The 15528-nt window shown below is 49.0% G+C and overlaps 6 protein-coding genes across 6 annotated transcripts; 1 reads left to right on the forward strand and 5 right to left on the reverse strand.

Moving 5' to 3' along the window:
* Positions 1-77: 77 nt before the first annotated feature.
* Positions 78-389, reverse strand: FTJAE_2221 (ankyrin repeat-containing protein; the record flags this gene model as incomplete). Its single annotated transcript, XM_037348394.1, has 1 exon — positions 78-389. The coding sequence occupies one exon, from the start codon at positions 387-389 to the stop codon at positions 78-80; it is 312 nt and encodes a 103-aa protein (XP_037210474.1).
* A 2703-nt stretch (positions 390-3092) lies between these two features.
* FTJAE_2222 (C2H2 zinc finger) lies at positions 3093-6174 on the reverse strand (the record flags this gene model as incomplete). Its single annotated transcript, XM_037348395.1, has 3 exons — positions 3093-4257; positions 4314-5829; positions 5889-6174. The coding sequence occupies 3 exons, from the start codon at positions 6172-6174 to the stop codon at positions 3093-3095; spliced, it is 2967 nt and encodes a 988-aa protein (XP_037210475.1).
* Positions 6175-6670: 496 nt separating this feature from the next.
* Positions 6671-8132, forward strand: FTJAE_2223 (FAD binding domain protein; the record flags this gene model as incomplete). Its single annotated transcript, XM_037348396.1, has 2 exons — positions 6671-6724; positions 6780-8132. The coding sequence occupies 2 exons, from the start codon at positions 6671-6673 to the stop codon at positions 8130-8132; spliced, it is 1407 nt and encodes a 468-aa protein (XP_037210476.1).
* A 540-nt stretch (positions 8133-8672) lies between these two features.
* Positions 8673-10088, reverse strand: FTJAE_2224 (OYE2-NADPH dehydrogenase (old yellow enzyme); the record flags this gene model as incomplete). Its single annotated transcript, XM_037348397.1, has 4 exons — positions 8673-9069; positions 9123-9396; positions 9466-9922; positions 9981-10088. The coding sequence occupies 4 exons, from the start codon at positions 10086-10088 to the stop codon at positions 8673-8675; spliced, it is 1236 nt and encodes a 411-aa protein (XP_037210477.1).
* Positions 10089-10899: 811 nt separating this feature from the next.
* FTJAE_2225 (major facilitator superfamily transporter) lies at positions 10900-12716 on the reverse strand (the record flags this gene model as incomplete). Its single annotated transcript, XM_037348398.1, has 4 exons — positions 10900-11132; positions 11185-11882; positions 11941-12447; positions 12508-12716. The coding sequence occupies 4 exons, from the start codon at positions 12714-12716 to the stop codon at positions 10900-10902; spliced, it is 1647 nt and encodes a 548-aa protein (XP_037210478.1).
* An 819-nt stretch (positions 12717-13535) lies between these two features.
* FTJAE_2226 (phenol 2-monooxygenase) lies at positions 13536-15522 on the reverse strand (the record flags this gene model as incomplete). The annotated part of the gene is made up of 4 exons (XM_037348399.1): positions 13536-13708; positions 13772-13828; positions 13890-15367; positions 15419-15522. The coding sequence occupies 4 exons, from the start codon at positions 15520-15522 to the stop codon at positions 13536-13538; spliced, it is 1812 nt and encodes a 603-aa protein (XP_037210479.1).
* Between the last annotated feature and the right edge of the window lie 6 nt (positions 15523-15528).

Below are 15528 nucleotides of genomic sequence, written 5' to 3' on the forward strand. Positions count from 1 at the left end.
ATTTCCTCTTTTACTGAAAATGGGACGGACCATAGGGATGTAGATGCGACACCCCTATAGCCAGCCGTACCCACCGCCTAATATCCCGGACTTCTGCCTTCCTCAGCCTTATCAAGCAGCTTAACGACAGCCTTGTGCCTGTTCTGAGCGGCCCATGATAGCGGCGTCCGGCCAGAGGTATCCTTTGACTCGACATTGGCGTCCTTATCGAGCAGTAACTTAACGACGGCCTCATTCCCGTATTTAGCAGCCCATAATAGCGGCGTCTGGCCAACGGTATCCTTTGACTCGGCATCGGCGCCCCCATCGAGCAGCAGCCTGACGGTGGCCTTGTTTCCCTTCTCAGCGGCCTGCCATAGTGACTGGCCAAGGATTTCAACATCTGCCATTATCTGTTGCGGGGACTGGATGAGACACCCAGGAGAGCTCTGCAGGCTACAAGTTGCTCAAATTTTTTGACAATGCCGGTCGTGTCAAGACAGTACTCCAGAGAACAACGCAGATGCCCAGATAAGTCGATAATAGGTCAGGAATAGGATGGGGTTTCAGTTCCTTATCGTTCATCAGCTGAGATTTATAGATTAAGGCTTCATTAGAATTCAGCTCGTGACATTGCGAAGTCTTTGATGATCTACGTCAACGAGATGTGCCGATTCACCTGCAAGTACGCGCTCGCGGTCGAGGAGGAGTGGCTTCGCTAGATCACGGCTGACAAGGAAGCTGCTGGGTAGGTGAATTGAGGCCGCCTCCCCCTTGAATTGAGGCCACTTCCCACATTCCAACGATCCGAAACTGTGACTTGAGCCTTTGAGGTTTTGGCAGCGCTATACCACACTCTATCATCTTCCACGGGGTGGAGATATATAAGTTGGCGCACGACATGCAGACAGGTCAACGGTAGTCAACATTGGAGACTTAAAGCCCATGATACATGCTAGCTGTCCGCCAACGCCTTCAAGTCCGAGCTTCGCGAAAGATCTCCTTCATCAATAAATAGAGCTCCGGTTCTGGCTCCGGCTGCTTTCACCTCTCACTATTCGGAATCATTTCTCCACAGTTCTGTTGACCTTATAGGTCAATAGCTGGTGCTGGTAGTACAATGTAAAGTTCTCTTCCACTATCTTAAGAAAGCAGGGCTGAATGCGTAGACTTGATGTTTGCCTCTCCCTCCATCTATTGCGTGTTTCAGCCGACCGTTTAACTGACGGCGTCGGCTTCGGGATGAAAGGGACGAGGCTCAGCTCGCCCAATGGAATGTCAGCCACCTTGGTCATCTGCTTCTGCCTCCGCTTTAAACCTCTTTTGAAAAACGATGCATTACACGTGGGGTCCTCCCGCCGCCACGTAGCCAAAATCCCTCTTCAATCCCTCTCTCTCCTCAATCCCTCTCTCTCTTCAATCCATCCCTCTCTTCAATTCCTCTCTTCAACATCAAGGCGCATAACACAAAATCTCAAAGTAGGCAATGTAGGTATATTAGGGATGATCCTGCCCTTAAGGAATCTTGTACTATAGAGGCTAATAGTGAGGAAGAACTTATTAAGACAAGACTTGCTTGATCAGCCTCACCCGCTGAGCAGGGTCATCGGGCAGGGCCATATCAATCGATCCCAGCTTCATCTAGAGAGGGAAGCATTCTATATAGCCTCCCGGAGCTTATTCGCTTTATGGTCAATGCATATATAACTCAAATGCGGACCACATTTTTCGGCGTGGCCGGCATCAAGGTGCACTCATGAACAGGAATAGGGAGTACTGCAAGCGATTGACTTTATTTTATACGAAATTACCTAGCCAATGTCACAAGGGCGCATTCTTTCTAGCGTCTCTACACAACTGGCATCGCCCTTGATTTCCTTTCGAATGGGTCTGCCCTACAACCACACAAGGCACTCTTGCAGTTCTAAAAGTCGTATGATCTCTCCTTCGGTAGCCATGCGCCTTCCTCCGATGCTCAGGTAAACGCCAGAAAGAAAGGCTACACTCAGGGCATATCCCAGGAGCATTATAGTCTAACGATGCTTCGGTCGCCCGTTCATTCATAGGGGTTTCCCGCCTCTTCTTAAGGTTGCCAGAGTTGCCTAGTTCCAGTGTAGGCGCTGGAAACGGGCTCTGGGTCAACCCGGCTAGTACTTGGCCCCAAAGACGAACTAGTTAGGCATAAAGCTCGTTCTCAGGCACTCGAATTAACTCCTGTTTGGATAAAGGCCAAAATGCTAATGTAATTCCCCGCGTCATTCAAAAGGTAAAAGTAATTATTAATATAAAGAGAACTTATAATTAATTTAATATAGGCTACTTACAGGCAGATGACCTAATTATAATATAGGACTTAATATAGTTAAGCAGCATCAGCACCCTTACATTGCAATAGTAGGCTTAGTTAACAATAAGTAGCCAATCAGTTACTAAACATTTCCTAGTATCTGTAATATGCTTGTCTAATTTAATTAGATCCTTAGGTCTTAGAGCTCTGTTTAAATAATAAAAAGACTGAGTTGATCTGCTGAAGCAAGTTTGAATTCCCGTCGCCCAGTCAAAAACTGAATTTAAAACCCAAGAGCATAACTCAGCTCAACCTCAAGAACCCACCAACTCACAAACACCAACAACTCACAAACACCAACAACTCACAAACACCAACAACTCACAGACACCAACAACTCACAGACACCAACAACTCACAGACACCAACAACTCACAGACACCAACAACTCACAGACACCAACAACTCACAGACACAATGGAACCCGAGAGAGGTAGTTCACTTTCTCGCTGTCTTTATAAACAGCAAAGGTCCGGCTCTAGCCCTACTGGGACTGTAAAAAACATCGGCTCAAATAAGAAACGGTGCGAGGATGATCTTATGAGCCGCGAAGGCTCTCGCGGGGAGTGTGACCTTATCTCCTCACTTCATTAAGGTCCAGACCTGGAAGAAGGGCCTCTACGATAAGAAAGATGCTGTACTTGACAGCTTTCTGGCCTAGGAGGCCACTACTATTGACCTTGTGAGAATCGTTGGCTTAAGATTGACTGGTCTAAGATTGAGGGAACTGGATGCTGGAGTGGTTTATATAATCAGTGTATCTAATTTAAAAGGCATCATTATGAGGCTCATCATACTGATTAATAAGCCTTTGAGGTATCAGCCCCCGTAACACAACAACACCAGCATGTAAGATCCCCCACCGAACCTTACTCAGTGTCTCAGCCATAGTCCAGACAAGCCCGACAATCTGTCGTTGTTGACCTGATGTCACATCCATATCCTCAGGCCCATTCTGAGCCATTCTTGACACGAGGTTGTGCATTTCTCCTCGAGGGTTCCAGATGATCTCATCGCTCTCGTCATCACTATCATCAGCATCATCGTCCATGTCAAGCGTACCTCCTCTATTGGGCTGGCCGTGGCAGAATGCCCAGCATGCAAGGGTTGCAAGATACAGACACCAGGGGACGTGAAAGAGCTGCATGGCGTCTGAACGAGTGAGCACCTTTGTGTTTTCGTGAAGCAGGCGGGACGCGTGCCATGCAGCCACAGATGCTGGCCTCTTACGGCTTCTTTTGTTGTGTTCGGCGTTTGAGGTTTGATCCTTACTTGGTCGCTCTGTGACTGAAGCCCACTGTTTAATCGCCTTTGCGGATCGACGGTAGTCCTTCTGCTGAACTGGCCGACCCAAGATATGGCGAGCACCGGCATAGATCTGTATGTCGAGGAACTCCATATGAAGAAGTGCTTGTGCTGAATGAAACAGAGCATTGTATGCAGTGGCAAACGCCACGTACTCGCTCCTTCTAGCCTGGTCCTCGGGTGTATTCTGGAGTCGGGAAATAATTGAGGTTATGTAAGCGTCAAAATCTTCCTTCCAAGCGTCGTAAGCGTTCCCTATGAGCTTCCGCCAGTTAGATCCGGTTCCATCACCATCTACTACGCCGAGCGCTGTCTGGTCACGGCGTTGCATATCCCAAGCGATGGACATCAGACCATGCAGCATAAGTACGTGAGACAGCCCCGTCAATGCTTTTGGTCGTGGCACCGATGGCCCAAGATATGATTTGAGACTGGGAAGGTAAAAGCTCTGCTGGGAAGTGCTGGATGATGAAGTCCATGCCATAGCCCAGGATGTCGGGTCTGGAGCTTCCCATATTCTTTGGCTGCATGGCAATTCAAGACGAAGCTCAAATGCTGACATACATAGACTCTGACAAAAGAGAACTGCATGCTGTGTATCCCACATAAAGCACAGAAGTGCAAGACTGTGGTTATGTGTCAGCTAAATGTTCTCACCAAGGTTCTTCGTTGAGTGACATACCGTTTCTTTTGTTCTGCAATGGCCCATCGTCTCCAAGCCTCTCGCAATAAGCCCTCATTTGTCTCGATGCAGTCAGTAGGTGGCCCTTGAGGGCGGACCGACTGGCAGTCGGATCTGCGAATGAGATTTATAAGAAGCCCATGGAAGAGATGGCTCATATCGTGCTGCTTCTGCCCAGCTCGAGACTTTCCGAAGCATTCCACCAGAAGGATAGTCTGCAGAGTCCAAAGTTCTGCGCGAGCCGAAAAGCTAGCATGGGAAAAGATGCTAGGCCGTATAACGTCATGGATGCACACAGCCAGCTGATGAGCATCTTTAGAAGAGTAGGTTGCACCAAGCAGGAGGACGGAGAGGAGAAGCAACGACTCCATTCTGTTTACATCGAAGGTTGCAAGGTGCATGAGTGGGTAGGCAGTGTTGAACTTTACGAAGAACAATTCTAGGTATGTTTGTAAGGAGTCTCGGGACAGTAATGGCTCATCCCACACGGAGTGACGAGGATCAGGTAGAGACGGGTTAGCACTCTCCACTACTTGGAGGATTCGTTTGCGCACGGTTTCGTCAATCTTTGGTATCGATTGACCTTTGTCAAGCATCGAGAATGGCCTGTTGAATTGCGGTTCCTCGACATACTGCTGATCCTGGGTAGCGTGAGGCTTCAATGTTTTGGCGCCTTTCTGCTGTATTGGCGTTGTAGACTCGTTTCTCGAGCTGGCAAAGCTCTCTGGAGTTGTCTTGATATGGTTCAAGGTTGCGGTTCGTGGATCAGGGGCATCTTGCCTCGTATCGCTGTTGTGAGACTGTACCGACTCTGACCAACGGCGCGTGCTGTTCATAGAGTCTGGTGATAATATCTGGACGGGCTCCGACATTTGGGCGGACGGTATATACTGCTCGTTGGATTTTGTGAGGGGTGTTGGTGTTGGGTTCAAGTTCATGTTAAATAGCCAGCTGTAGTCCAACGCAGTCGTATAGGGCATGTTAAACGAGCTGGCTGTATCTGGCTGGAAGTTTTGCGTGTAGTCAAGCGCCGCGTTGTCCACGAATGACTCGTTGAGGAGTAGAGGGTCAAGCTGATCGAATGAGAACTCGCCTATGCCTTCGCCGTGATCAAATGGGTCGGTTGAAGTGGTAAAGTTGGCCAAATTGTCGTCTGCAACCAGTTCGCCAGCGGTGTGAACAAAGATGGAGTCTTCGATATGCAAGTCGGATGAGGAATGAAGATCGACTCCATGCACTGACTGGCCTTCGTTATGGCCCCAACTGATCAGCCCAGGGGATTGATTCCTTGTGTTGTCTGCTTGGTCGGATTCTGGGGATGGGACTTGTTGTGTTTCTCGAGGGTTCTGTCCCGAACCCTTGGCAGTTTTAGCTTTCGTCTTGCTATCCCGACACGGTCGCTTTTCAACGACCGTACCGTCGGGTGCTTCCCAGGATCTCTTTCGTGTATCGAGAACGCCAAAGCCGGTTCCTCCGGCTTCAAGATCCTTTTGACGATGTCTCTCCATATGTCGCCCTTTGGATACGTAAGAACAAACGTTGATTGACTCGGCTATACAAAACATGGTCACTCACTCAGCAAGTCAGGCCGTTTGAAGTGTGCACGGCATATGTCACATGAAGAGCCGCCCGGTAAGTGATTGAGAGCATGTCGTTGCAAGTGTTCTGAGCGCGTGAACTTCTTGCTGCAGCCCGGATGGGTACACTCAAACGACTTGTCACTCTGAGGAGCTGGTTGTGAGGCTACAGAACCTCTTCGAGGGGTCCCTGGTTGACCCTGCGATTGTGTCTGTTTACGACCCATGGCTTCTGTAAGAAACGCATCGACCGCTAGGGACAGCTCGTCGTCGGCTCCGTACATGGCTGTAGAGTGGGATGAGGTGGGAAATGTTAAAGATGAACAAGAGATAGAGTGAGGAAACGTTGGGGTTCTAGAGTGGGAGGAATTGCCGAATGCCGTTGAACTCTGTCTGATTAGTAGTGTAACTCTGATAAGTGATAGGCTTGGCTGGACTCCGCCACAGTGCTACCAAAACCCCACCCTTATCAACTTCCCCGCACATTATCTTGATAAGTGGGAGGATACTAACGGGCATGGGTGAGTGGGTAAAAGAACTCGGGTTCAAGATCCGTGTTTGCACTAGCGATGGCTATCTAGACCCAGAATGTAAATGCACGAGCATATCGGCATCGGTCTTGTAAATCGGACAAACGAGTAATCGCACCACTACTTGTGTCTGCTTTGCCACAAGACCTAGACTGCATCGCATAGACTTTTAATACGAATGTAAAGACCTTCTGCTCGATACCGTTTTTTCTGCCTATTCCCAATCACGTTTCAGCAGCCTAGAGACAAGATGTCCTACAAGATACAGGAAGTGATGGAGAGAAGTGATTCAAGCAGGCTTCATGTAAGTTCAAGACTCTACATCTGGAGCATTTATTTTGAGATTAATTTGTATTTAGGTAGTCATTGTAGGAGCCGGTCTCGGTGGTCTCGGTGCTGCAATCGCCGTCCGTCTCGCCGGCCATGATGTCACGGTTTTGGAGTCTGCACCAGCAATCGGCGAAGTCGGTGCCGGTATCCAAGTTCTTCCCAACGCTGCTCGAGTTCTCTTCTCCTGGGGCCTCGAGAAGGAGTTGATTAAAAATGCCACCAAGCCAAGAAAATGCAACTTCATCGGATGGAAAGGAAACTATCTCTCCGAAATGGACTACCATGGCTATGCGGCTGCCTCGGGAGGCTACCCTTTCCTCGATTTTCATCGCGCGACTCTGCACAAAGCACTTTTGGACAGAGCTCAAGAGCTTGGTGCCAAGATTCTTTGCGGATCTAAAGTCTTGTCCTACGAGATTGCAGAAGACAACAGCCATGCAACTGTGTTTCTAGAAGGAGGTCAAACCATGAAGTCTGACTTAGTAGTCGGCGCAGATGGCATCGCCTCTTCACTCAGGGAGCAGTTCCTCGGCCGATCCGATCCTCCACAATTGACGGGTGACTTGGCATACCGGCTGCTACTGTCGACAGACGAGATGAGAAAAGACCCAGACCTGAGGCCATTCGTGGAAGACCCCCAAGTCAACTACTGGGTCGGTCCTGATAAACACGCTGTCAACTATGTTTTGAAAGGAGGGGAGCTCTTCAATATGGTTCTCTTGGTACCAGATGATATCCCACTCGACAGTGGAAACACTTTGAAGGGCAACATCGAAGAGATGAGGGCCCATTTCGCCGATTGGGATCCTCGAATCGGGAAGATGCTGAGCCTTTGCGACTCTGTTCTCAAGTGGAGATTATGCATTCGCCCTGGCCTCGATCCAACTTGGTCACATCCTTCGGGAGCCCTGACCATGCTTGGCGACTCTGTCCATGCGACACTACCATATCTCGCCAGTGGTGCTGGTATGGCTCTAGAAGATGGCGGCGTGCTCGGACTATGTCTCGCCAAGCTCAGCGACAAATCACCAGCCTCAAAGCTGAAAGCGCTGGCTGTCTACGAGTCATGCCGTCGAGAACGTACCGAGATGGTTGTGCAAAGAGGAACATATAACCAGTGGATATATCACCTTCCTGATGGTGAAGAGCAGAGACAGCGAGATGAACGATTCAGACAATACGGAAAGTGGGATGAGGAGTGGCTCAGTGGCGAGAACCCAATTATCCCGCAGTCGTCGGAGACCGGAGAGGACCCATTTCCTTGGAGATATCATGGAGTTGGACGGTGGTTGTTGACGTATGATATGTGGAAGGATGTTGATGAGAAGTTCTCGCAGCTCGACTCTGAAGCCAGTGGCGGCTCACTAAGAGCAAGTCTCTAACTATAAGCAATGCAGTATGTCTAGCTGAGGTATTGTTGGTTAGTCAATAAAACATTTATAAAGGTTGGATGGCATTGTCTAAGCACTGTTTAAGAATTTCTGCCGTATTGGCTTCAGAATTCTCAGCGTTCCTGTAATGGAAGCAAGGACATTCTAAGTTCCTTGAAGCCCTTGCAGAGTCATCTATAGGAAGATCGGGCATTCTTGGCCCGGGGGGGGACAAGAAGATTCCAGTTACTAATTCTAACCTTATGGGCGGCAGTTAACCACGCAGTCTAGATACGCCTGCACTACCTATTGACGGTGAGGAATATAAGATTGGATCTGGAGATAGTTGAACGACGAGTAAAATAAATCAAATGCAATGATGTAATTAGTCAAGTGGCTTCATATTTGGTGACAGCTTTTAACAAATGACATTTTACTTCTGACTATTGTAATTAAATTTCATTTGAATAACTGTTTATTCCGTGGCAGCTAAGCTGCCCACGCCAATATTTAGTCTATAGAACCGACCTCCACCCCCGCACGACTCCCACTCTATGCTTCACTCTTCACCTCTTGTGAGGGGTTGTAGAAAGGATAGTCATTGTAGCCCTTCTCCGGAGGATCGGCACCGTAGAATGTGCTGCGGTCATATGCGTTAAGAGGCCATCCATTTTGTAATCTCTCAGCCAAGTCAGGATTGGCAATAAAGTGTCGGCCCATGGCGACCAAGTCAGCCTCTTGACTCTTGATCTTGGTGGGAGCATTGTCTCGGTTGAAGTTTCCGCAGGCCAGGAATAGAATTCCAGAAGGCTGGAGAATGTTGCGGAATATGTTGAGCGAGTTTGCCTGCTTTCCAACTTCGACAGCAGTGCCATCTTTACTATTACCGGTGGCAAGTGCAGCGAGCTTCTGTTGCTCATCGAGAACCTCATCGAAACGGGGCTCAATCCTAATGATCGTCAGTCAATTCGATGTGGTTTCAATGGTAGTATTGTGGCTTACATGTGGACGTAAACAGGCTTGTGGTTGTCTGGCAGACTGGCGATCTGGCCGCAGAGGTATGACCAATGACCGTTGGGATCACTGTCCTTCGTGCCCTGGAAGTAGTTGTAGGGCGAAAGTCGAAGACCGACCTTGTCGGCACCAATAGCATCACAACATGCAGTGAGAACCTCAAGCAAGAATCTGCATCTGTTTTCAACGGAGCCGCCATACTCGTCAGTTCGGTTATTGATGTTATCATGAAGAAACTGCTCGAGGAGATAACCATTGGCACCTGATCCCAATAGTTAGCAATAGGCACAAGTGGAGATTTTGTGTGTGTACATGCCATGAATCTCAATACCATCGAACCCAGCGACTTCAACAGCGCGCTTGGCGGCAGCTGCCCATTCAGCAGTAATGCTGTGGATTTCGTCCACTGTCAGAGCTCGAGGAGGGTCATCCTTGGTATCAGTGCCATCCAGGTATGTACCCGGCATGGGCTGGTCCCCGGAAGACACAGCCCTCTCACCACCTCGCTGCGCACTACAGGACGCCCGTCCAGTGTGCCATAGCTGAGTAAAGATAAAGCCGCCCTTAGCATGGACAGCGTCTGTTACCTTCTTCCATCCCTGTAATTGGGTGTCGGTAAAGACGCCAGGGACACCAGGGTAAGCACTAGCGTTCAGGGCAATGTCGGTCGCCTCAGTAATCTGAAGACCGCCGTCACTGGAGCGATCGCTGTAGTACTTGACCATGCGAGGACCAGGGACATAAACTCCGCGGGACTCGAATTCGCTTCTCATGCGCGTGTTGGGTGCCTGGCAGGATATGGTTAGGGCCTTCTTTGCGTATTAATAATTGGCTTTCACTGCGTACCTGCACAATTCGATGCTTCAAGTTCAGCTTGCCAAGCTTCAAAGGGGAGAACAAAACAGTGTCCTTCAGCGCGGCATGTGCCGCTGGTGGTGTAACTGCAATAGGCATCTTCGTAGGGGTTGCGGGTAAAGATCGGGGGAGGGAGCGTCACAAGCTTTCGGGAAACTTCAAGCTGTTGGAAAGTTGCCTGATTGTGCTTGGAATTGGCAGATCAAGTAGCTATGGATGGTGAAGCTTTAGTAGCCGCTGTACTTTGTCCTTGTTCATTTTGTTGTTTTCGGTTGCAATCTAGCATGGACTCTCGGTACCCCATCCCCCACCCTTGAACGATGAAAGTGGGTTTCGCAGATGCGAGGAGTTAATAATGATTCTCGATGGCCACTGATAAGACGCAGAACGACAGGGAAGAACAAGAATGGGGGTGGGTCGGACCAGGATCGGAAAGTTTAAGACAGCTAGTACTAAGAAGGATTAGCATCGACGCGGAGCGAACAAGACATCCGATGGGCTGCTTTCATAACTTATAAGGGTCCAATCTCATCATCCCTCCCGGGTAATAATTGTGAATTTTCAGTTTTGGTCAGGAGGTATAAGGAAGAATACACAACAGTAGAAAGCCTGTTGCAACTCGATGAAACAACTGACCATTGCTGTGATACCTACTGAGTTGGAAACATTTCTAATAATTGTTCAAATTTACTAGTCTAGATAGAGGGTGAATATAGAAAGTTGAGGTTCGAAATGGTTTGATGGTCATTTTGTGCGAAAAGTATAAAGTAAGAATTTTTAAAAATGATGTATGGAGTTTTGCACTGGAGTACAGTTTAAACATATATTACACCAGTTGACGATCTCCCACTACTAGCAAAACAAAATCTGTGATTTTAAGACCATGTACCCTATCCTGACTCCCTGAACTCTAGAGAGATGCATGACCATGTGTTTCGTAAGGAAGACCAATACAGAAGAAGCCAACCACAATCCACAGCGCTGCACTTGCATAAATGGGAACAACTGAGAACCCGGAATAAGTTGAGATAAAAGATGCCACAAGGCCACCAAGTCTGAGAAGCGTAGCTGCAATACCCGTTCCAGTACCCCGTACCGGTCCAGGAAAAGACTCAGGAGTAAATGCAAACATGACGGCGTACTCTGCAAGACATGTTAGTGTGTGAGATGATAAATGAACAAAAGGGAGACTGACCAAAGTTTCCAAGAATAGCTGTAGCACACTGAAATCCAATATCGGCGGCTTCAGTGCCAACAGCAGTGTATGCAAAGAGAAAGACGCCTGTAAGAACGGCGGAAATGGCCATCATCCACCTGCGGCCGAACCGAGTCTCGACCAGGAACCCTGCAGTAATGGGGCCGAGGACTCCAACAGCGGAGACGATGCAGTAAATCATGTATGTATGGTTGAACGATGAGCTAGCCGTGTAGTCCTTCTTTGACTCAAGATAAGAAGTAATAAAGGCAAAGTACAGCGGATAGGCGATTCCAATAGTAAGCCAAATCAGAAATGTGACTGCGCTGTGCTGAGCCATCTTGCGGCCGGCGAAGAGCGAGCGATAACTGCTCATGTTGAAGTCCTTGAAGTTCTCCCTGAGGATGTCCTTCATAGAGAGCTTCTTCTCGGTCGGATCCGGAATGGCGTGGACAGGCTCACCGGTAGATGAGACAACCGCAGACGAGTAGATTTGGCGGTCAATATCTTGCATCATCTCGAGTGTCAGGGTCTCAGGCTTGCCGTTATACCGAGCGATGTAGTTGACCGATTCGACAGCCTCTGCGTCGCGTCCCTTGGAGAGGAGATACTTGGGTGACTCGGGGATTTTGAAGACGAAGAGTCGGACCAAGGCAAGGATAAGTGCAATGCCACCGAGAGTGATCATGACATATCGCCTGTAGAGGCCATCCTGTTAGTCCGGTGCATCAGAAGTCTGGACGGTGAACTACTTACCATCCCATATTATCCTGTCTACGGCAACCCTCAGGGCTGCTGCAAGCAAAGTTGGCGAGGAACACCCATGAAAGAAGGGACACGATAAGCTGGCCAAGATTCCACCACGCAGACAGTGTGACAAGCAACCACTGATGACTCTGGGGAACAAACTCAAGGAACACGATACTGTCAACTGGGACGTTGCCTCCAGCTGCAGTACCAATCACGGCCCACAGAGAGCAAAATGTGATGAAGTCCTGAGATCCAGCAACTGCACAAGCAAAGATTGCTCCGATGAAGATTGTAGAGTTGAAAGCAGGCTTGCGGCCAATAACGTCAGCTGCAGTACCCCAAAAGAAGGCTCCGACAATCAGTCCGACGTAGTAAGCCACCGAACTGAAGCTGATTCTAGTTATGTCGTCGAATTCGTTCATGATCGGGGGACGGACGGCGGTGATGCCTTGGGACCAGAAGTTATCGACCATCCAACCGCAACCGTTGACGACGAAGAGGATCCATTGGAACCTAGCAAGAGGTCACTGTTAGCACAGACATTACTACTCATATGGGCTGTCAAACACTCACTTTCCAGTACCAATCTCTGAGAGATGGCGAGCAACAAGCTCGGACTTTAGCCGATACGACTCATTAACAGCACTCCCGTAAAAGTCGCGAACAGCACTGTCCTCAACAGGTTTGTGATCGCCGAGACGGTAGGAAGTCGCACTTGGAGTGTGTTGAAGCTTGGCTCCAGTGGCCTTCTCGGCGATATCTTCTGCGTTGTTTGAAGCCATGATGATCCTTTATGGAAAGAAGTGAGCACGTTGAAGATGAGAGGTTGAGGACTGGGGACATCAACTGGTGTCGACTCCTGTATTTATCACACATGAGACAAGGAACAGGTTCGAGTTCTCCCCTTTTGTGGCGTGAGAGAGATATAGACAGACAAGATAACTAATCGTTGCTACGAGTCAATGCACACCCTGAACCTAGACGTAACCTTAGCATCCGCTAGACCAGCAACAGGATCACGCCAAGGCAACGCGTATACTACGCTATCTACCTATCTTATCGGTTCGAACTCGCCTTGCTGACAGCTAAACCCCCACTTTCCCCGGATTATACCTGTTGTTTGAAGTTTAAACCATGAGATTTGGGATAAATGGGGTTAATCACATCAGATAATTGGTGCCCGCTATCGCTGGTCTCGACCTGGCTATGTATGGACATGATTTGGTCAATTCGTGAATCTCGGACACATTGATACTATAGAGGACTTCAGGGACCAATAATGAGTGATCTAGTACTCAAGTCTGGGCCAGGACGAGACGAGACGAGGCGAGGCGACGGCGTCGGAGGGGTGGGGAGTTTGACTAATCCCCTTCATACAACACCAGCGCATATGAGTGGACAATTGGATATTTGGCACTCCAAAGCGACACGACTAACAGGTAGAATTTGAGAAATCACATTTCAATCTGAGCGGATAATTGTTGCACATTAGCTAAACTTGAACAAAGAGTTTATAGCGCGTGATGTCTCATCAACCTTGCTTGACACCTAAGGATAATTGATACAGTATTTCATCAAGGGGGTTTCATTAAAACGAGAGTTCAGACAGAGGGGATCTGCAGAAAGCCCCCAAAGTACGAATCAAGCCAGCCCGCCGCCGTCGCACCCTCCTCGGCACTAGCATTCTTGATACGCCGAATGGCACCGACATACCCATCTGGCCTAATTACGAGGATTGAAACCTCTCCACCATCGACAGAGCCAAGCCACTTCTCTGTACACGAAGTTTGCTTGGTATCTAAATGCGTCGCGTCATCCAAATACACCGTCCACCTACTCTTAGAAAACGTGGGAGGTAAATCTGAGAGCTCAAACTCATTCTTGTCCGTGGAGGCTTAAAAGATTCAGCGAGTTAGTTGCTGTGATACAGTGGCGATGCAGAAGATGTTACTTACTGAGAAGCGCAAAGGTGATTAACTGGTTGACTGCTGTGTACCGTTCTGGCCGCACGTAAACATCATCGGCACGACTAGCGCGAGGCTTCTGCTGGTAAGAAGCCTGGGCTGACTTGCCAAGCTGGAACACGAATGAGTTTGATGTTGAGATAGACTCATCAAAGGCTTTGATGAAGCCACTCTCTTGACGACCTGTGAGATTCGGGGCAACTACATAGACTCGGAACTGGCCAAGAACTGGGACATCGAGCTGGACATCAACTGGACAAGCGTCTATGTAGCGTGTAACCTTGGCTTGCGGGAGATTGCACCCAGGTTTGGCATCGCCACACGGCGCGGTATCAAGCGGATTATTCAGCTCATTGGGACCGTACTCAACCCCCACTCCCGAGATGAAGCGAGTGTTCTTGCGAAAATTCTCAGCGAGTCTCTTGGAGTCACCTCCAGCAATCTCATTAGCGTGTTCAAAGTCAAAGTTGATAAGATCCTCCGCGATCTTCTTCCGTTCCTGCTCGTAAGATTGTAGAAGGATACCATCCTTGGCGAAACCACGAGCAGCAAGGTTGAGCTTCCAGCCCAAGTTCCAAGAGTCATGGACACTGGTATTCATTCCCTGTGCGGCTTTTGGACTGTGTGTGTGACTGGCGTCTCCAGCTATGAATATCCGCTGAGTCGGGTCCAGGAACCGTGTTGCGAAGCGTTGGGATACTTGGTAGTTGCCAAACCACTCCACTGATGTCCAGTTGACAGTATATGGAGCCATGATGAGACGTGCTTGCTCCATGACGAACTCCTGGCCGAGGCCTTTCGAAGTGACTGAACTCTTCATCTCGATGTAAAGTCGGGTCATGTTCCGCTCACGTGGAATAAGAAGGACGGATCCGTGTTCCTCAGAGAATATGACGGTCTTGCTCCAGATGTCAGGGAAGTCGGTGTCCAACTCTCCGTCCAAAACTCCCCAAACAGAATTGTGAGGAGTTCCTTGAGAGCCGGCACCAGGAATAGCGTTCCGCACTGCCGAGCGAGCACCATCACAGCCAACCAGGTAACTTGCCGAAATAGCTGTACGTGTTTCACCATCTTTGTCGCATTCGATCTCGAGATGGTCCGGAGAGCTTGTTACTCCTCGGAAAATGTGATTTCGAGTGACCCCGACACCACTTTTCCGTAAGTCATTGATAAACGCGCCTTCCATCATGCCTTGATGACACAAAAGGATGTAGGGGTGGAGCACATCTACCACTGAGGATGGATAGTGGACTTCACGTCCTGTACGGCGAAGTCCTTCGGTTGTCGAACCCCGCCACATGCAGATGTCATGAACCTTGACTCCTGTTTGTACAAGATCATCGCCAATTCGCAGCATCTGTAACGTCTCAATGGTCTTTGGCTGGATACCATCAGCGCGGCCTACGGTTGTCTGATCAGGCCTCTCATCGATGACCTTGACTGAGAGACCAAGTTTTGCCAATACAACACTGGAGAAACTATCAGCATGAATAGGGACAAACAGGAATTACGAAGCTCACCTCAACATGAGACCCGAGGGGCCAGCTCCAACAACGCAGACATCATGGACATCGCCATCGTGATATCCGTTGCCGTAACCATTTGTGCTTGTCGGAATGGTCATGTGGGG

This window comes from Fusarium tjaetaba (genome assembly GCF_013396195.1).
Source record: "Fusarium tjaetaba strain NRRL 66243 chromosome Unknown NRRL66243_c0000041, whole genome shotgun sequence".
In the NCBI taxonomy this organism is placed as follows: domain Eukaryota; kingdom Fungi; phylum Ascomycota; class Sordariomycetes; order Hypocreales; family Nectriaceae; genus Fusarium; species Fusarium tjaetaba.